This window comes from Fonsecaea multimorphosa, assembly GCF_000836435.1.
Source record: "Fonsecaea multimorphosa CBS 102226 unplaced genomic scaffold supercont1.47, whole genome shotgun sequence".
NCBI lineage: Eukaryota > Fungi > Ascomycota > Eurotiomycetes > Chaetothyriales > Herpotrichiellaceae > Fonsecaea > Fonsecaea multimorphosa.
The window spans coordinates 1-19538 of record NW_015971681.1 but is presented as its reverse complement, the minus strand read 5'-3'; the positions used below and the strand labels follow the sequence as shown (position 1 = coordinate 19538).

Here is a 19538-nt window from a genome sequence, read left to right as displayed (position 1 = left end):
CGCCAGCACTCTTTTACCAAGATCCTTATGTTGAGCCACTCCACGGCTTCGGAAGTAATCAAAATTGAGTACCCTCACCATAGCTGACATCGGTGTCCAGAAAGTCCTCCAGACCTGGCTGGAAGAGAAATTCGTCCGCGGACTTTCTGATGAATTCTGAAAGGTACATATGCGAGTTCATCATTTCGGGTACGGACGCCATCGGGTGTTGGTCTGAGATGGGTGTAATAAATGTCAGTTGAGCGTGTATGCGAAGAGGGTGCGCAAAGGATAGAAGGAAAATCAAAAAGAAAACTACTACTAGGGTGATGAGAGCGAGAGAGAGCATCGAATGCCCAATTCTTTCTCCGGCACTATCGACAAAGAGACTCACCTAGCATGTCAAAGGCCCCCAATAGCTTGACCAAGCAGTTGCGAGCTTTGAATGTCATCAAGCTTGTCTCTGCCAACACTTTCATGGTTCCCAAGGTAGTTTCCAAAGTCGCTCTGGTCTCTGCGGTTGAAAAGCCGAGCCGACTGTCGGTGTCGAACTTGGTCGCCAACATCAGGATGAATGCGTGAAGGCACACAGTGAGTGCTTGTGTTGCAGGGCATGCGATTAGCAACTTGCTGAGAGCTTGGCTTGGGAGGGTCTCACCAACCTAAGTAATTGCAGGTGTACCAGGCTGCGTTGGAGTGCAAAAAGGGTTCCACCGCGACGACCACGGCGTGGACTATCCCACCTAGCTCCCTGATGGCGAGCCAGTCGGCGTTGACCATAGCCGTGTACTCTTCCGAAGGGAAGGACTGGCCCAGATGCGGCTTGGTCACACTCTCCACCAGCATGTCAACAAAGGATATGAGGATGGGCCAGCCAATCAACAAGCGCAGGCGATAGTAGTGCATGGACAGAAGGATTTGTAGCCTCAGTGTGTCGAAGGATCCGTTGGCCAGATCACGGAGTGTGGGAACCGACACAAGACCGCCAAAAGGGGCGATGCTCTCCCTCCACTCCTCGAGGCGCCCGAACAGTTCGTTGTAGGTGCGTCCCAAATCAGGGAGACGCCGTTCTTGCAGTGTCTCGACGTTATAATTGTACATATGCTCCACGATGGCAGCGAGCAGGACAGATGAGGACCTAGAGTGCCGTTAGAAGATAGGTTTGGTGAAGAACAACCAGGCTGCGTGCGTACCCAAGTGTAGAGAAATAAGCCTGGCCACCGGTCGACTCGACCGTGATGATATGGGGCGAATGCTGATGGTACTGCAAGCCTGGAGTCTGCTGAGACTGCAATAAGCGAGGGTGCACAAGTGCCGGCCTGCCTAATGTCATTCCAAGCACCCTGGACCAATTTAGCAGATGTCTGGGCTGAGCACAGGATAAATCCACCCACCCGTCATTGAAAACAATTCCCGTCCAGAGACGCTGCATCAGCTCGGCATCGGCCTTGGTCTGGAGTTTCCGGATAGTGGGCAAGTGCAACCCGTGCTGGAGGGCAGCTTTGACAGCCAAGGCATGAGTCGTCCAGCTGCTGATTGAGCGCTGGCTGTTCTGCTGGTAGGCAAGAATCAAGAGAAGCGCCTGAACTGAAGTCGGGATTAGAAGTGACGCGGGATCTCGCCTACAGAAGACTTGGGCGCTTACCGATTTCTACGCTTGATTCTCTCAGACAGCGTGGGTCGAGGACGGCCAATGCCCGCTGATAATAAACCTCCGCCTGATCATTCTCCAATGAATTGAGTGAAAATGCACAGATGATAGAAATCAGGGAGAAAATCGCACGCCGGAACCTGGGCGGGTTTTCGCCGCTGGCTTTGAGATAATGGGACAGCAAAGAAGCCTTGTCAACGTATGGCAGGACGAGGCCAACCGTCGCAAAGTAATGGTTTATTAGGAGGATGGTATCCTGATAACGAGGCAGGATGTACGGGATGCCACCGCCCCGGGCAAAATGCTCCTGGTCCCCTGGATGTCGGAGGTCAACGTGCGTCGGAGCATCATCGCTTGCCTGTTGTGCGGGTAGGGTTGATAGTGGACCCTCGGTACTGGGCTCGTCGGCGCCGAACAGCTGCGATGCTTCCACGAAGACTTCCGAGAGAGAGCGAAACATGAAATGGTTCGAAGATGGGCCTGGGGGTCACTTTAAGCAGCTGTAATCAGCGAAACAAAGAGCCGCCGTACAGACCAAAATAGCCCATATCCGCATCGGAGACGTCATTGGATAGGTTGGTCGCGAGCAAGTCGACCAGGGCGCTATCATCCAACAAACTCACAGGCTGTTCATGCGACCTCGCGCGCAGCACGTGGGCAGATGTGTCGGCCGGTGGCGATGGCTTGCGCGCGTCCTGCGATGAGGACGCTCCCAAAATGTTGGGCACCATCTGACTTGGGCCCAGAGAGTGAGATTGAAGCCGTCTCGGGGTGATGGGCACCAAGTCTGCATCCTGAAGGCTGGCTTCCCCGAAGGAAGGGTGGGGTGGATGTAAAGGTGGCCTGAGGGCAGTGGTAAGCATGCAGCTGGGTGTTACTTGGTATATGCGAGCAACGTACTTGTCGTGGCGAGCATCGTGGCGGAACCGTGGCGGCTCATACACACACTCGAGCTGCTTGTAGCGACAAGGGCTGCACTGTGGCCGGATTCCGTCACACTGTCAGGACACTCGTTAGCGAACCCCGGGATCTGGAGGGCAGTGGGGGCCGCGGAGCAAGTCGTACCCCGTGCTTTTTCTGCCTGCAGGTCGTGCAGGCCAGCTCTGTCCGGCGACGCTTCTTCATAGGCGCATCTGCAGACATGATGTGCAGTCGAGAAGCCGACTTTTGCACAGTGGCGGGCGGATCAAAGTCTCTAAAAGTCGGGGGTTCTAGAAGACGCTCTGGTGTCGGCGATGTCTGCCAACCGGGTCATGGCTCCCCGCAGCTCTGTTCCCGACGCTTCCGGACTCGAACTCCTTCTCCAGCCCGCGGAAAGTATCCGGATCCCGGCACGGCACCCGGTCATTGGACATGGCCAAGAAAAGTGGTTCGCAGTCGGGAGCGGAGGCCCCAGGGCGACATCATCTCCACCGAACCCTCGCCGTGCGGGACTGTACAATAGAAATGCCAACTCCAGCTCATGATTCCAATGCCTTTGCATAAAGCTACAATACGCAAAATAGCGAGGCCTACAGACGGTCTCAGCACAAGGCTCACAAGCACTTTCCTTGAATACTCCGCTAGGTCCCAATGGTCTTGTTGATCCATGTGGTTGCCGCCCACCCAGTCCTGTGGCTGAGTGGGCTTGCCGTGGTCTCTTTAGTGGCGTACGTGGTGTACCAACGCTTTCTGCACCCGCTGGCCAAGTACCCGGGGCCGTTTCTCGCGTCCTTGACCGATGTCTGGCAGGCACATCAGTTCATGACACTTCAACAGCCATACAACCTGACCCGGTTACATGAGAAACATGGACCCATCGTCCGGTATGGGCCAGACAAGCTGAGTGTCACCGACGAGGCCTGCATCCCCATTATCTTCCAGAAGTCGGCTAGGTCGATGCCAAAGACGGAGTTTTATGATGCCTATGGCGCGGCCCACCCCAACGTCTTTGGAATGCGCGATGAAGACGTGAGTATTTGTCCTTGATACTTGTATGAAGCTTCGGGGGTCATCTGACATCTCGCAACGATAGATTCATTCCACTCGACGACGACACATGTCTCATAGCTTTTCTATCAGCTATGTGAAGGAGATGGAGCCATTCCTCGATATCAACATCAAGCTCTTGAAGGACAAAATTACCCGATATTCTCGGACCGGCGAAGCATTCGACCTTAAGAAACTCCTCCATTACTATGTGATTGATGCACTGGGAGAACTTGCCTTCAGTAAGTCCTTTGGCATCCAGGAAACCGACGACGAATCGCGAGTCCCTCCAGTCGTAGAGCATAGCTTGCTTGCCGCCGTCACTGGAGCCTGGCCTCTGATGACGCAGACACTCAAGACATATCTCCCCATGCTGCCTCACTCTGGACTGCAGAAACTGTTTCGAGGACGTCAAGCGTGCGCCGATTTGGCAGCCCGCAGTGTCCAAAGACGGTTAGACGATGTCAGACGCCAGCAGGAGCTGAGCCCCCATCAGGCTGAACGAAAGGATATACTGACCAACCTCATCTTGGCCAAGCACCCGGATACTGGCGAGAGGCTGACTCAAACTGATCTGGAGACTGAAGCATTTGGGTTCATGTAAGTGACAAGTCTAGAGGACGTTTCAGCTACGGCTAGGACTAATGTCAATTTCTCAACAGCATTGCGGGCACACACACCACCAGCGCCACCGCGACTTTGCTCTTCTACCACCTCCTGCACAATCCTGGGACGATGAACCAGTGTGTTGCTGAAGTCGACGAAAATCTCCCTCCCCTGACACCAGGTCAAGACGCGTATTCAGTCACCGTCGCTGAGGCGTCGTTGCCCTACCTGAAGAATTGCATCAAGGAGAATTTCCGCATCACCCCGGTCTTTACCATGCCTCTTGCGAGACGCGTCATGTCTCCCGAAGGCATTGTCGTTGCGGGTCAACATATTCCAAAGGGCGTAAGTGCATACTTTCTTCTGCTCCATTTAATCCCCATTTCATCAGCAACAGGTAGCGACCGCAATGATCCTCCTTGCTAACGTGATTCCCACACCAGACGTCTGTGGCTGTGTGTAACCATGCGTTCCACCATAACCCCGATGTGTGGGGGCCTGATCATAACATATATGACCCTGCGAGGTGGGAACGCCCTGAAGTGGCTGCAAAATCACGCCTGCTCATGCACTTTGGCCTCGGCGGGCGTCAGTGCATCGGGAAGACGGTGGCAACAACCAACATCTATAAGCTTATGAGCACGCTTCTCCGGGAATTCAGGTTCGAATTGGCAGACGAACAGGAAACTATCGCGGCCCAGAAAGGTCTGTTCCGAGGACGGATACCGGAATTGATCAGTGTAGGCATCAGTGATCTGAAGGCGCCTCTGGTGGTGAGGGCGAAGGCGAGAACTGATCTGGAATGAGGGAACACACATGCCATTTAATTTTGTTTATACTCTCAGCTTTGGAGACTCTGCTTGTGAGCCTGATATTGCGAACTCGAATCTCGTAAGTCTTCGCGAAGAGCACGAAATATCCGCCTGAGTGAGTACACATGAACAGATTACAGAGCTTCGACGTGACGCATGTTCAGCAGAATGGCGTACCCAATGGTGGAAACAAGGCTTCCTCCGACAATAAAAGCGAAACGGTGTTTCAGTTTGTCCTTGATCCAGGCGCAGATAGGGGTTCAACAGGTCGAGAAGACGTATGACATGAGTTGAGCACGAATGGAGGTCCAGCCCATGTCATTCAGGATAGTGGGTATGAAGAAGGAGCCGCTATACATGGTTGTAACCATGCCAAAGTACATGGCGATCCTAGTAAACTGTCAAGCCCTAGTTTATAAGAATGCCCAAGGCTCGGGCTCACCCAAAATATATCTTAGCACCACTAGAGACGCGGTTCGCCGTCTTCTTGTTCCAGTGACTCATTTCCATATTAGCCTAGTCGGCAGCCAGCGGACGAAGAAGGAGGGCACGCTCATCCCCGGACAAGGACTTGGCTGTCTCCAGCCAGTCCGGAATGGTCCAGAAGGAGACGACGGCAACCATGATGGTAGCAAGTCCTTCGAGGATGAAGATCCAGCGCCACGTTCGGTACCCAGCGACGCCATCCATGTGACCAGTCGCAGAAGCAAGGAGTCCGGAGATGGCGCCAGCCAGGATCAAGGCAGAAGAGTAGAGATTGAAGCGTCATTGAAGGTCGTGACGTTTGTAGAACATGCTGGTTAGATAGAGGCAGCCGGGAAAAAAGCCCGCTTCGAAGGCGCCAATGATCAACCTACAAACGGCCAGGCCGGCAAAAGTCTGGGTCAAACCTTGACACATGGAGATGATGCCCCAGCTGAAGATGATGGACGAGAGGAAATCGACGGGCGGACCCTCGTTAGCAGCATATTACAGGGCACTTCTTCTCCAGACCTGGATCGAGGTCCTGAGTCCCGCTTCTGGCCTCGAGACTGGTGCAACTCCGAAGGTCCGCGTCAGGAGACGCGTTTTCGACCTCACAGGTTTCCACAGCCTTGTCAGCCATGATGGGGGGATATAGGTGAAGAATGCAACCGCTACATAATCTATGATTGCCCCGCCTGGATCCCGATCCCCACAGCCGCGCCTCCCACCCCATATTTTGTCATTTGCCGGGAGGGAGCGTGGATCCGCGCGGTCGGGATCTGGTAAGGGCAGGTCTGATCGGGTTCGAGAACAATGCCTCCCCCGCTGTCGGGACGGTCGATGATGATTGGCGTAACAGAAGAAGTGGATTCGTTGCTAGTCTGTTAAAAGTGCCCACAAGCCCAGCGCATATTTGGCTCCGACCCTCATACAGCTCACCAAATTACACGACTTGCACTGTCATTTTGTTATCTGAGACTCTTATCGAAAAATCGATTCTCACCATGGTTGCAAAATTGGACCTTACCAACCTTCCGCCGTTTCCCACGGACGTCAGAACGGCACCTATCGCCACGATATCGCTTGCCAAGATTCTCGGTCGGGACCCAGAGGAGACACAGAAGGTCTTGAAGGCATGTCAGACCTACGGCTTCTTTTACTTGGACTTGACCGATGCTCCCACGGGCAAGACTTTGCTTTCTGAGTCTGAAGAGCTCCTGAACCTCTCCGCTGAGGCATTCAACTTGTCGGACGAAGAGAAGCAGGAGTTTGCTCTTCAGAAAGGAGTCTCCCTTTACGGCTATAAGAGCGCCGGCACGGTAAAGGCAACCGACCCTGACCGCCGCCCTGACTCTACAGAATTCTTGAACATCGGCAAAGACCATCTCTTTGGCTTTGCGGAGAGTCGAGCCTATCCACCCGTCATCGAAGAGCAGCGTCCGCTCTTGAAACACTTCTCCAAGGGTGCCCACGACCTGGGAATGCTGATCCTCACCACATTGGCACGCGAACTCGGCATAGACGAGAAGACTTTTACCGAACGCAACATTTTCACCTCGACATCCCAGGACCACATTCGATTAACCAAGAAACACCCCCATCCCGCCGACAAGACAGCCATCGGCCTGCCATCGCACACTGACTTTGGCTGTGTAACCATTCTCTTCAACTGGCTGGGCGGCTTGCAGATCCAAAGCTACGAGCCAGACCGGTTGGGCCAGTGGGACTATGTCAAGCCCGTCCCTGGCACTGCCATCATCAACATGGGTGATGCCATGGTCGTCTTCACCAACGGCGCCCTTAAATCAGCCAAGCATCGTGTTGTTCCGGCTCCCGGTGCCCAGGCAGATTTCGACCGATATAGTGTCGTATATTTCGTGAGGCCCAGCAACGATCAGCCCATGAAGCCGGTCGAGGGGTTCGAGAACCAAACTGGAACGGTCAAGGTTGCAGGTAAATTCAATGATTTCCTCGGTAGCGACAAGATACATCTGGCTGAAGAGTGGATGGCAAAAAGAACGGCTCAGATGGGAACTTACGGTCCAGGAAATTGAGCTGATTTGCTTGACATTCAATGCTCTTATTTGAAGACTATTTAACAGTTGCCTGGAGCCCTTCCCGTTCTGGCTGAGCCCACACAATAACAATCTGCCTGTAGCATTACGTGTCGATATTTTAGGATTTATTCCCAATTAAATTCACGATTTTTGAACAAAGGTACCCTGTGAAGGTCAAGCCGTGATCGTTCGGTCCAATACGACAAATAGTCTAGTTTGTTGATATGCCACGCACGTCGACGTTTTCCCGTACTCGGGAGGTTATATCTACCATCTTCCGACTAGGTGCAGCTTGACTATCGGGAGTAACTCATGTAGAGATATCTAGCCTGCTCTCGAGTTGCTCTTGCTTTAATTCACCTGATGGTCGTAACTAAGTATGTTTGGTCCGCAGCAGAGGCCCTGAGGTGGTCATTTTATGAAGACAAATAATAAAAAGAATTTACGATAGATAGTCTAGGCATCTTGAGCTGAAGCTGACTGCTCAGGATCTCGATCATGATGCCATCTAAAATAGAATACTGGGCTATAGCTTGGACTTCCTGAAATCCTGCGCATAAGGATGTGACGCGCTCTGGGGGATCAAATGATCAATATCACCGGTGTTGACGAGATGAGGTCCCACCTCAGCTAAACTTGAGATTCCCACATTCGCCATTGCTACCTTTAATTCATCTTCCAGGATATCAATCAAATGTTCTACGCCCTCCTGTCCGTAGCCTGTGGCGAAGAGAAAACTCCTCCCCATTCCGACCGCCGTTGCACCGAGACAGAGGCATTTCAGGATGTCGGTTCCCCGACGGATGCCGCCGTCGATATGGATCTCAAACTTGTTCCCGCGGGGGGTTTTGGCGCTGAATATTTCTGGAATGCGACGATGGCACTCCAAAAGAACGAGAATGGCTGGCGGCGAAGTGTCGAGATTGCGGCCTCCGTGGTTGGAGAGAAGTACACCATCCAAGCCATGCTCGAACGCCATTTTGACATCGTCAGCGCACATGACGCCTTTGAGAAGCAAGGGTAGGTGTGTAGCACGGCGCGCCCACGCAACGTCGTCCCAACTCAACGCAGGGTCGATGAAGTTACCCATGATCCGAGCGATGCCACCACCCCTGCGGTCATTCTTGGCTTTGTTCTTGATCATGGGGCTCGAGTAAGACTCATCAGCTTTGAGCCTCTCGTCGGCCTCTCGCTTGCCTGTGGCGGCGGCGTCGACTGTTATAAAAACCGCCTTGACATTCGGCGCCGCTTCTTGAAGCTTGCGAAGAAGGGCTTCCGACTTTGAACGATTGCGGTCCACGTAGAGTTGGAAGAAAAACGAATGCTCTGGTGCAACCGCGGCGATTTCAGTTGCCGAGTACGAAGCCGTGGTGGCTATGCATTGGATGATGTTCTTCGCAGCGCACCCGCCAGCCAGGGCGAGTTCGCCTTGTGGGTGGATGAGGCGAGCCATTCCTGCCGGCGAGACCATAAGAGGCATCATACAAGGCACTCCCAACATGGATGTCGCGGTGGAGACTTCTGACACCTTCCGCAGAATGCGTGGCCGGAACCAGATGCGACTGTATAGCGTCCGGTTTGCTGTGAGAGTTACAAGGTCTGTATCTGCAGAGGAGTAGAACGCCCAGGTTTTCGCCGGAGCATATGCTTTCGCTGCTAACTCGAAATCATCGGCGTTGATCCGTGACTCGAGTGCTGGTTTCTCTGACAGGGCACTGGGAGTGCTTCGGGGCGATTCTGCTTTCAATGGTCGGGACCATGAGTCTGTAACAGTGCTCAAGTCCAGTGTTCCCTTAAATGCTGTTGGAGGTAGCCCTTCCTTGATGATCGAGGGGGCATGAATCGCAGAATAGGCCGCCGTGGCATCTCTCCCTCCGTATCTGAGTATTACTGTTTGTTATATCAGTCACCAGTTCTCATCAAGACTTTCAGTGGAGGTTACGAACTTGCTTCGCCTCCTGGGTGGGTGGGTGCAAAGTCGGTGACATCCCATACATTCCCTCCGACCACTATCCAACAATCATCACTGGTCTTGTGGGTTGAGATTTCCGAGGCCGCCAGCAACTCTGGGCTCCCCATTCTAGCCGACTCTTTTGTTATAACTCCCTTTTAAAGAGGGATATAGACAATTGACTTAATTAAGAGAAGATCTGAAGTATCAGTTGGAATGTGTCCCAGGATGCCTGCTGTTTAGGAGATAGTGGAAGGCGGCATTCCACTAGACGAACGGCAATCCTAAAGGGAATATCTTATAGACAGACCAGCCCAGGAGAGAGCCAGACCATGAGAACAAGGAGCAAAAGAGAGCCGCACTGAACTCAGACGACGACCAACATCACGGCATCTGCACAAACTACCGCACCGTGCGCACCGCGGCGGACTCTCGCGCGACTGTCTGCTTCGCAAGGGGGGATGAGTAGGCGATAAGAGTACCTAGCAGTAGCAAACCGCTCAGTGAGCAGAGGCCCTGGGGCAATTCGCGGGGGATGGGGGTGGGGGAAGGCCTCCAGTCCAATCAACAGGGGCATTCCCGACAACAGGCTGGCTGGGTTCGGAATGAATGAGTCCTTTCCCGCGGGAACATGAGCGGCACTTGGGGCAAGACTATTGGGACGCCATCTATCGCCGGACACCTCAAACACTTGCCCTGGAGCATCGACAGTTTGCCCCAGTGCCACAGCAACAACCTCATGATACAGTGCCGGTCTATGCACCTGGGGGCACCGTGGGCCACCCGTTCGTCCGAACAGTTGCTCTTCGTGCAGTGCGCACAGCCCGAATGCCGAGCCGGAAGACTCGCTTCTACTCGTGCCTACGGATATGCTACAAACTCACCAAGTTGAATTCACAGCATTCCCACTTCTCCAGAACCTTGTGCATCTAAAGGTGCGGCGGCGATCTTACAACATTAGCACCCACGCACCTTGATATCATACCAGAGCTCTCCCTCAACGGAATGGGACAGACTGGTGGTACCATTGCAACTTGAAATTTTCGGATCGAATACCGTGTCGTCAAACTCCACGAATCATGTATACAGCATCCTTCGCTTTCTTCGAGGCGCTCTGGGAGGTACGTCGCAACGCAAAAACAGGGTATCATCTCTAATCAACCAATGACGAATCATCACAGGCCGGTGTCACCCATGTGTTCGTCAACCTTGGGTCAGATCACCCCTCGATAATGGAAGCGATGGTGCAGGGACAAAGCCAGAAAGGCAGCCACTTCCCCAGAATTGTTACGTGCCCAAACGAGGTTAGCCAGAATATCTGAACTACCCCTTTTTGGAGTCGGGGGGTTACTAACAAGGGCCTGACTGTAGATGGTTGCTTTGTCCATGGCGGATGGGTATGCAAGGCTGACCAACAAGCCTCAGTGCGTCATTGTCCACGTTGACGTAGGCACGCAAGCCCTGGGCGCCGCTGTCCATAACGCATCTTGCGGCCGATGTCCGGTCTTGATTTTCGCCGGTCTCTCCCCCTATACTCTCGAAGGCGAGTATAGAGGGTCACGGACCGAGTTTATCCACTGGCTACAAGACGTGCCAGACCAGAAGCAGATCGTCAGCCAGTACTGTCGCTATGCCGCCGAGATTAAACGGGGCGCCAACGTCAAGCAGATGGTTAATCGGGCCTTGCAGTTTGCGACGAGTGATCCACAGGGTCCGGTCTACCTGCTGGGCTCACGAGAAGCAATGGAAGAAGACATTAACCCCTACAGCTTGAATCAGAGTTATTGGAATAGACTGACCCCAGCCATACTTCCACAGGATGCCGTCGAGCGTGTCGCGAAGTATCTTGCCGAGGCTCAAGGCCCCCTCATCGTTGTTGGATATACGGGACGCTATGTCGATGCCGTAACGGAGACAGTGAAGCTGGCAGACCTTGTGCCGGCGCTGTCGGTGCTCGACGCTGGCGGTAGTGACATGAGCTTTCCTGCGGACCATCCTGCGTCGCTTGGTGTTCGTACCGGCCGGCACGAGGCCATCACAGCAGCAGACTTCATTTTGGTTGTTGACTGCGACGTGCCTTGGGTGCCTACGCAGTGCAAGCCGAGAGACGACGCCAAGATCATCCATATTGATGTCGACCCTTTGAAGCAGCAAATGCCCCTGTTCTATATCAATGCCTCGGACCGATACAAGGCCGATGCAGCTCTGTCCCTAAAGCTCATCCGGGCTCAAGTTGCCGCCCACCACCGGCCAGGAGTCGGGAGCCAATCGCAATTCGAGATGCGCAAGAGACAGCACATGGAGCGCATCGCGCAAGCCGACAAGCTTGCCGCATTGCCATCGAACCACAACACGGCCATCAACGCCGCGCTGCTGGGTGCGCAACTTCGACAGTCCTGTCCAGAAGACACAATTTACGTGGTCGAAGCCGTGACACTTACACAAGTTATGGCCGATCAGATCCGGCCAGCGTTGCCCAAATCGTGGATCGGTTCCGGCGCCTCTGGCCTGGGTTGGTCCGGTGGCGCGGCACTGGGCGTCAAGCTGGCGACCGACTTCGAGCAAGGACCTGGCGCAGGCAGGTTCGTCTGTCAGGTTGTGGGTGACGGATCGTTCATGTTCAGCGTTCCAAGTTCGGTCTACTGGATCGCCGCGCGTTACAAAATTCCTATCTTGACGATTGTCCTGAACAACAAAGGCTGGAATGCGCCGCGGAAGAGTCTCCTGCTTGTCCACCCGGACGGCCAAGGCTCGCGTGTCGATAACAAAGCTCTGAACATCAGTTTCGACCCGACCCCGGATTACAGTGGGATTGCCAAAGCCGCGGCTCATGGCAACTGTTGGGCAGGGTGTGTCAATTCCGTCGAGCAGCTGATCAGGGAGCTACCGAAGGCTGTGGCGGTCGTCAGGGAAGGGAGCTCTGCTGTGCTGGAAGTGCAACTAGATGTTGGCCGGGACGCTGTTTGGGCCACTGCCAAGATATAACAGAGAATGCCACTATGGAAATGCATCGATCCCCAAATGGCCTAAGTGTGAGAAGGTTGTGAAATCACGGATTCGCTTTTCTGGCCGCAGCTTCAAGCCTACTTGAGAAGTCACGGTACACGGCACGCTATATTGCCTTTTGATGAACTTGTCTTCTGATCGACTTTTACAAATGTGAACCGAGCCCCAGGCCCAACGGAGGCAGACGAACCATCACAAGCGTCTGAACCATAAGTCCGCCATCGTAGGGTCATATTTGACCTCTTCACATACAGAGTACCCTTAGCGAGCGATGGTCACGGGTGAGGACGAAAAGGAGTCCCCCTGATTGTCCTCGATTACGTAGAGCCAACGTTATCGCCGCGTCTTTCATCTCGACCCAGACTCTACTTAGTGGCCCGCCCACAAAACATTGCAAGCCGCGGGGCACCCGCAGAACCCGCGGAAGGCGATACATCTGGGCGTGCCGGGGCCCAGGGTGACCGGGGTAGAGTGCTCCCTTCCCATGATTTTTATGGACGCAACAAACAGCAACAACTCCGTGTGCCTTTTGGTTCTTGAATGATCTTGCTGGGATCTCCATCTGAAAGTTCGGGAGTAGGTACAGCAAGAAGGGAAACTTTCGCTGCGACGGTCAAAGCCCATCTGGGACACGCAATTCCCTAGAGTGTCTACATTAGAGGGGATGGCACACTCGGGCGAAACACGATTTGGACCGAACAGGGACGTACCTCTCTGGCTGGATGGAAAAGAGGTCACCATCAGTACGACGTTCGACGTCGTATCCCCAAACACAGGCGAGGTCCTGTACAAATCCGCGTCAGCGTCCACAACAGACGCGCAAGCAGCCGTCGACTCGGCCCAGAGGGCGTTCGAGACATGGTCGCAGACCAAGCCATCGACACGGCGAGACATCCTGCTGCGGGCCGCCGACGGCCTCCTGGATCGCAAAGAGGAGCTGTTTCAGATCAGCCACCGGGAGACCGGCATCGCACGGTCCATGTTTGAGTTCGAGTTCAACGCGGCAGTCGACAGCTGCAAAACAGTCGCGGGCTTGATCCCTGCGATGCGCGGCTTCGTTCCCACGCTGGCGGAGGAGGGCAAGAGCGGCATGGTCCTGCGCGAGCCGTACGGCGTCGTCCTCTCGATCGCGCCCTGGAACGCGCCCTACGGCCTGGGCTTCCGGGCCTGTCTGGGCCCGCTGGCCATGGGCAACACCGTCATCCTCAAGGGTGCCGAGGCGTGTCCCGCGACGTACTGGGCCATTTCGTCGGTCCTACACGAGGCCGGGCTCCCTCAGGGCTGTCTGAACACGCTCATCCACCGCCTCGAAGACGCGGCGCAAGTCACGTCGCACCTGATTTCGGCCTGGCCGATCCGCAAGATCAACTTCACCGGCAGCACGAGGACCGGGGCCATCATCGCCAGTCAGGCGGCAAAGCTGTCCAAGCCGATCGTCCTGGAACTCGGCGGCAAGGCTCCCACCATTGTGTGTGACGACGCCGATCTCGAAGACGCAGCGGCGCAGAGCGCCGTCGGGGCTTTCCTTCACGGCGGCCAGATCTGCATGTCCACCGAGCGTATCATTGTCCATGCCGCCGTCGCGGGCCGGTTCAAGGCCCTGCTCAAAGCCACACTGTCCGAGAATTTCAGCCAACAGGAAGGCCTCGTCCTGATTAATGAGCAGTCGGTCCTGAAAAACAGGCAGCTGGTCCGAGACGCCGTCTCCAAGGGCGCCGAGGTCGTCCACGGAGAGCCCGACCACCAAGGCAAGCTCAAGACCGCCCTGCATCCCGTGGTGATTGAGAAGGTGAATGAGAAAATGGACATCTACCACACCGAGTCGTTCGGGCCAACCGTCTCGCTTTTCACGGTTGAGTCGGACGACGAGGCTATCAGGCTCGCCAACGACACCGAGTACGGTCTTACTTCGGCCGTCTTCACCCAGAACTTGCAAAGAGGTCTTCGTATAGCAAAGAGGATCCAGTCCGGGGCGGTCCATATCAACAGCATGAGTGTTCACGACGAGTCGGCCTTGCCGCACGGAGGACGTAAGAGTAGTGGCTTTGGCAGGTTTAACAGCATCGAAGGCTTGGAGGAATGGGTACAGACCAAAACCATTACATGGAGAGACTGAGCGAGTCCGAGTCGGCTGTACAGATCCTGTGGCCGCTCTGGGCTAAGATGTGAGAGGAAGTATGACTATCAGCGTACCGTGGCAAACCTACACACTCCTTGCGCATGGTATCGTTACTTGTGGCTCTCTCACAAAGAACGTCGTACTCCATATTCTATACGACCTTTTCGTTCCCAGGAGTGATGTTACATTCTCAGAAGGCAGATTGTCCAGTCCCATCCCATTCACTCCATCGAATGCACTTCACAACAGCGCCAGGGCAAGGCCCTGCGGTCCATGCTGCCCGAAAATTGTCCATCTTGTAGCGTATTTCGATTCATCACTGCTTGCAGTGTTGTTGAGGATCAATACTTGATATATAGATACAGTATATTTTGTCAGTAATAAAACTACATCGTCTACATTATGCCTTCAAGAACAATCTGGCTAAGGTTTGCGTTTCAGACTTTACTGTTTCGATCCCAAGTCTAGTCCGAGAATCTCCACGGGCTTCCCCAGCGCCTCGATTATTGGACGGGGTCGCGAGGTCGGTCGCGGGGTAACTTCACCCATGCCCTAATCATATCGTAACCTCAACCTCTGCTGGCGCTTTTGTCGTGTAGCCTCCTCGAGCAACGTGCTTCCGACTGTTCGCTTCTATGCCGCACCGACAGGAAACCTAGCAACGTCCAACGGCCATCCGCTTGCGTGAGAGCCGTTCGATTGATCGTTTTCATGGGCGGACCTTAAGAGGATGCCCTGAGACTGTCCCGCTGGTTGATCAAAACTAGTAGTCGTTCTCCCTTTTCAGACAAGCCTCTAGAAGCTGATTTTTAATGGAACATCAATCCACCATCCACACTCACCTCCCCACCGCTTGCCGTCTCCGCATCGATATGACGGACAACGAAATCACATTCAACATCTCCTTCGAGGCCAAGTCGTCATGCTTTAACGAGTTTGTCAACATGATCGTGAGGGACAGTAGATGGCCGACTAATGTGTCGTTCGTGAGTTACAACGCTGCGGTGGGCAGGCTGGTGAGCACCGACTGGGCCAAGGTCGACTTCCCGAATATGATCGAGGTCATCGTCGCTAATGGTTACACGGTCACCGTTACGGACGTCAACACCTACACGATTACGAAGACGGTGCTGGGCACAGTGACGACCGAAAAGCAGAGCGCTGCCACGACCTTGGACAAGAAGAGGAGGAGAAGGCACAAGAGGAAGCCGTAAACCTAATATAGGAAGGTCCACGTTTTGGTAATAATAGTATTCAGCCTGTGTATTTAGTAGAGCCCCGCGGCGCTGGAGCTGCTTAGCCAGGCAGTGAGAGGCAGCGGACGTAACCTCAATAAGTCGGCGCTGCTAGTGCTGCATATAATGAGCATCTACACAGCGATATCAGCTGCGCATGGGTGAGGAAACAGATGGATGATCGTGATCGATCCCTGCTAACCTCTATGCCTGACCTCCTCAGTCACCATGGTTGATGGAACGACGAAGATGCCGCCATCTTGGCTACTGCACAGGCGGTGGACGCGCCATACCCCACATCATCTCAATACGCCCTCAAGGGCCTTGGTACTTGTGATTTGATGTTGCAATACTGCTATTAGACCCTGCCCCACAGCAAGATTGGGGTTGCGTGTTTAAGTTGTTTGATGTTCTACAAGATCTGCACCACGGTGAACGTCGCCGGGCCAGTCCCCTCGTCAACGGCAGCTATGGCCAATGCACCACTGAATAGCTGCAACACGTCTAGATCTTGGACCACACAGTGGAGCACGTTTGATGTGTCTATCGTGCAGTCTACCGGCGTGACTTCTTCGCCGTATGCTGCCTGAACGCCTACATTTGTCAAGTCGATGAAGTTGAAGGGCGAAAACTGGCCCGGGTCATTGATCACGTAACTGAAGTCTCCAGGTGCGGCAACAGGGGCGACGAGGCTGCATGTGCCATCACCGTTGAGGACGAAAGAGAACTCGACGGCAGTCGCGATCGTGGCTTGATCAAAGACAATGGCATATTGGTCAGGGGCCGATGCTTCAAGACGGGCAAAATTGTTGTCGGCACTGTCTTGGATTGCGTAGATGTTGCTGGTTGGGCAGGAGTTGAAGGTTCTTTCGAAATCCATTAGTCTATACCCTTATATACAGGACGAAAATAATGCCTGTTGATAGTGAAGTGGTTAGAAGTGGGACTTACGTGGTTGTTGTAGTCGTAGAGGTCGTTGTAATAGGAGAGGTGGTAGTAGTGGAAATGGTGGTGGTAGTGGGAGAGGTTGTAGTAGAAGAAGTGGTGGCAGCCGGAGAGGTTGTAGTAGATGAGGCGGTTGTGGTAATTGAAGTAGTTGTGGTCGATAAAGAGGTGGTGGTCGATGAAAAGTTGGTAGTCAATTAAGAGGTGGTGGTCGATAAAGAGGTGGTGGTCGATGAAGAGGTGATGGTCGATGAAGAGATGGTGGTCAATGAAGAGGTGGTGAACGGAGAAGTCGTGGTAGATGAAGAAGTTGTTATAAGAGAGGTTGAAGTAGATGCAGAAGTTGTGATGGACGCCGTGGAGCTTGTGCTCGTAATTGATGTAACCGGAGGCGTGCTGCTGCCGGAGGGCGCAAGAGTGGTCGAGGTTGTGTGATGTGGAATCGATCTGGTGCTGCTAGTTTTGTGCAAGCTCGAACTCGTGCTGGTCCACGGAGGAGCGGCGCGAGAGCTCGAGTGATGATGGGTGCTTATCTTTGCAGTGTGTGGCGGCTCCGAGCCAGTCCAGAGGTCTTTGGTACCTGAAGCTTTGCGCAAGGAAGAGGTTGTAGGACGGGTCACGACCGTCGAAGGAGTCGATTCTTCCCAGTCTCCCCAACCGGCTGTCTGCTGTGGAGTAACATGCGAACTCTTGTCGCACGGACACACGTAATGAGTCTTTGTTGTTGTGATGGTAACATATTTATCGCTACCGGAAGGGCCCTTCCAGGCATGTGCAGAAGTCAACTGTATGGCAACTATTGTGAAATAGAACGAGTGGACGAAGAGCATCTTGATCCGATGACTTCCAAAAAGACCAAACGCGGATATAACGAACGTGAGCGAGTTGGACGGCACGAAGAGAGTAGTCGGGAAGAAAAGAAAAGTCCACGATCTTCAAATGTGCGCTTTGGCCATTAAAGTAGCCCAGTACCTACCTCACAGACCAGTCTGCGCTTCAGCTTCAGCCATGATAGCTTGATTCAACGGTCTATGCGAAACTCTGTTCATTAATGGCGCCAGTCGTGCCATGATCTTTGACGCATTGTGGCTGTGGCGTCTTTGGATCTTCGGCATTTAACATGACCGATTCATAGCTAGATCACGAAGCGAAATCAGCAGTAGTTATATCGTAGGACGAGTGAGAATAAAATTAAAAACAGTCGCGCGTGAGCCCCTGGCACTTTCCTCATCTTTGGTTGCCAAGCACATGCCAAGACAAATTAGAGTTTCTGATATGACTTAATTAGAGACCAAATAACCCTAATTTGGCATAGCGTTAATACCTCTTTAAACACTTGCCAAAAAGGGAAACGTGCAATGTGCAGGGCGCCTTGATCCGGTGCTTCTCGTGTTGTGCAGGAAGTTCTCAGCGATGTGCCCCTAGGTACTTGCCTACAGAAACAGGTACCGACTCAGTTATGGCCCAGCTAGAGCTCGCATTGAGCAACCATTTGCGCATACTCACGATCAAACCGCAATCTTGACCATCACGATTCCCATGCTAGACCAATTTACCAGAGGATATGTGATACCTCGGCACTCCAGGTACAAACTGCGGAGTAGGTTTTGTCCTGCTGAATTAGGAGCTACAACGTCTGCCTAGATACGCAAACGTCATACGCAGCGCTCTCACTCGATGGCATATCCAGGTAGCGAGGAGGTAGGTGACTGAGTCTTCAAGCTTTTGATGTCTATATCTACCACAGTACCCAGTACAGAGAAGCCAGTCCCTTCTACAACCCCATCCCATGCCAAACAGAGACCACCTTGTCTGTATCCATATCCACATCCTTCCCCCCTCATCACTGCAACTGTAGTCTACACCCCCCTTCTCACCCCAAGATCTACAATCGGAGACATGTCCTTGACAATTCATCACCTTCACATCGCGCAATCGGAGCGCATCGTCTGGCTATGCGAGGAGCTCGGGATCCCCTACACGCTCAAGACGTACACGCGGGACCCGATCTTCGCACCACCTGACCTGGCTGCTCTGACGCCCCAGAAATCCGCGCCGGTGATGACGACGACCAACGCCGTGACTGGGGCCGAGTTCAACATGTCCGAGTCGGGCGCCATCGCCGCGTACATTGACGGGGTATTCGGAGGCAACAAACTGTCCCTGGGGCCCGAGCACGAGAATTACGCCGACTTCTTGTTCTGGTTCCACTACGCCAACTCGAGCCTGTCGGGCGCATTCTTCCGCCTCCTGACCGCCGCGCTGCTTAAGCCCGCGCCGGATAATCCCTTCAGGAAGACCCTCGGCGCCGGGCTCCACAAGCACCTCGCCGCCCTGGACGCAAGGCTCGCCGTCACAAACGCCTTCCTCGCCGGTGACCAATTGACGCTCGCGGACATAATGACCGTCTGGTCCCTCACCAATGGCCGTCAGTGGAACCCCACGGATCTCTCGCCGTACCCGGCTATTTTGGCGTATCTGCAGCGTATCGGGGCCAGAGAGGCGTATCAGAGGGCAATGGAGAAGGCTGAGCCCGGGCTGGATTGGAGGCAGGGCCTGACGGCGCAGGGACCGGATGTTTTCCCGCCTTTCAGGCAGATGCTGAGCCAGATGGGGGTTGATCTTGCACAGTTGAAGAACTGAGGTCCGGCGCGGAGGGACGAGGCGAGGACTGGGTGGGAGCACTGTATGCTGTAAGATAGCACATGGCAAGAAGACGGAACGACGGGAAAGCAGCATGGGGG

At 54.0% G+C, this 19538-nt stretch overlaps 10 protein-coding genes across 10 annotated transcripts; 7 read left to right on the top strand and 3 right to left on the bottom strand.

Annotated features, from left to right (window-relative positions):
- Window positions 1-58: 58 nt before the first annotated feature.
- Z520_12066 (uncharacterized protein) lies at window positions 59-2361 on the bottom strand (the record flags this gene model as incomplete). Its single annotated transcript, XM_016782553.1, has 7 exons — window positions 59-213; window positions 374-577; window positions 642-1117; window positions 1173-1322; window positions 1374-1566; window positions 1625-2110; window positions 2166-2361. 7 exons carry the CDS (start codon window positions 2359-2361, stop codon window positions 59-61), a joined length of 1860 nt encoding a protein of 619 aa, XP_016626308.1.
- Window positions 2362-3202: 841 nt separating this feature from the next.
- Z520_12065 (uncharacterized protein) lies at window positions 3203-5010 on the top strand (the record flags this gene model as incomplete). The annotated part of the gene is made up of 4 exons (XM_016782552.1): window positions 3203-3580; window positions 3645-4198; window positions 4261-4549; window positions 4648-5010. 4 exons carry the CDS (start codon window positions 3203-3205, stop codon window positions 5008-5010), a joined length of 1584 nt encoding a protein of 527 aa, XP_016626307.1.
- Window positions 5011-5385: 375 nt separating this feature from the next.
- Window positions 5386-5820, top strand: Z520_12064 (uncharacterized protein; the record flags this gene model as incomplete). Its single annotated transcript, XM_016782551.1, has 1 exon — window positions 5386-5820. The coding sequence occupies one exon, from the start codon at window positions 5386-5388 to the stop codon at window positions 5818-5820; it is 435 nt and encodes a 144-aa protein (XP_016626306.1).
- A 665-nt stretch (window positions 5821-6485) lies between these two features.
- Z520_12063 (uncharacterized protein) lies at window positions 6486-7535 on the top strand (the record flags this gene model as incomplete). The annotated part of the gene is made up of 1 exon (XM_016782550.1): window positions 6486-7535. The coding sequence occupies one exon, from the start codon at window positions 6486-6488 to the stop codon at window positions 7533-7535; it is 1050 nt and encodes a 349-aa protein (XP_016626305.1).
- Window positions 7536-8064: 529 nt separating this feature from the next.
- Window positions 8065-9617, bottom strand: Z520_12062 (uncharacterized protein; the record flags this gene model as incomplete). The annotated part of the gene is made up of 2 exons (XM_016782549.1): window positions 8065-9428; window positions 9485-9617. The coding sequence occupies 2 exons, from the start codon at window positions 9615-9617 to the stop codon at window positions 8065-8067; spliced, it is 1497 nt and encodes a 498-aa protein (XP_016626304.1).
- A 951-nt stretch (window positions 9618-10568) lies between these two features.
- Z520_12061 (uncharacterized protein) lies at window positions 10569-12474 on the top strand (the record flags this gene model as incomplete). Its single annotated transcript, XM_016782548.1, has 3 exons — window positions 10569-10610; window positions 10671-10793; window positions 10861-12474. 3 exons carry the CDS (start codon window positions 10569-10571, stop codon window positions 12472-12474), a joined length of 1779 nt encoding a protein of 592 aa, XP_016626303.1.
- Window positions 12475-13159: 685 nt separating this feature from the next.
- Window positions 13160-14611, top strand: Z520_12060 (uncharacterized protein; the record flags this gene model as incomplete). Its single annotated transcript, XM_016782547.1, has 1 exon — window positions 13160-14611. The coding sequence occupies one exon, from the start codon at window positions 13160-13162 to the stop codon at window positions 14609-14611; it is 1452 nt and encodes a 483-aa protein (XP_016626302.1).
- Window positions 14612-15486: 875 nt separating this feature from the next.
- Z520_12059 (uncharacterized protein) lies at window positions 15487-15828 on the top strand (the record flags this gene model as incomplete). Its single annotated transcript, XM_016782546.1, has 1 exon — window positions 15487-15828. One exon carries the CDS (start codon window positions 15487-15489, stop codon window positions 15826-15828), a length of 342 nt encoding a protein of 113 aa, XP_016626301.1.
- A 433-nt stretch (window positions 15829-16261) lies between these two features.
- Window positions 16262-17624, bottom strand: Z520_12058 (uncharacterized protein; the record flags this gene model as incomplete). The annotated part of the gene is made up of 3 exons (XM_016782545.1): window positions 16262-16740; window positions 16797-17250; window positions 17415-17624. 3 exons carry the CDS (start codon window positions 17622-17624, stop codon window positions 16262-16264), a joined length of 1143 nt encoding a protein of 380 aa, XP_016626300.1.
- Window positions 17625-18693: 1069 nt separating this feature from the next.
- Window positions 18694-19437, top strand: Z520_12057 (uncharacterized protein; the record flags this gene model as incomplete). The annotated part of the gene is made up of 1 exon (XM_016782544.1): window positions 18694-19437. One exon carries the CDS (start codon window positions 18694-18696, stop codon window positions 19435-19437), a length of 744 nt encoding a protein of 247 aa, XP_016626299.1.
- Between the last annotated feature and the right edge of the window lie 101 nt (window positions 19438-19538).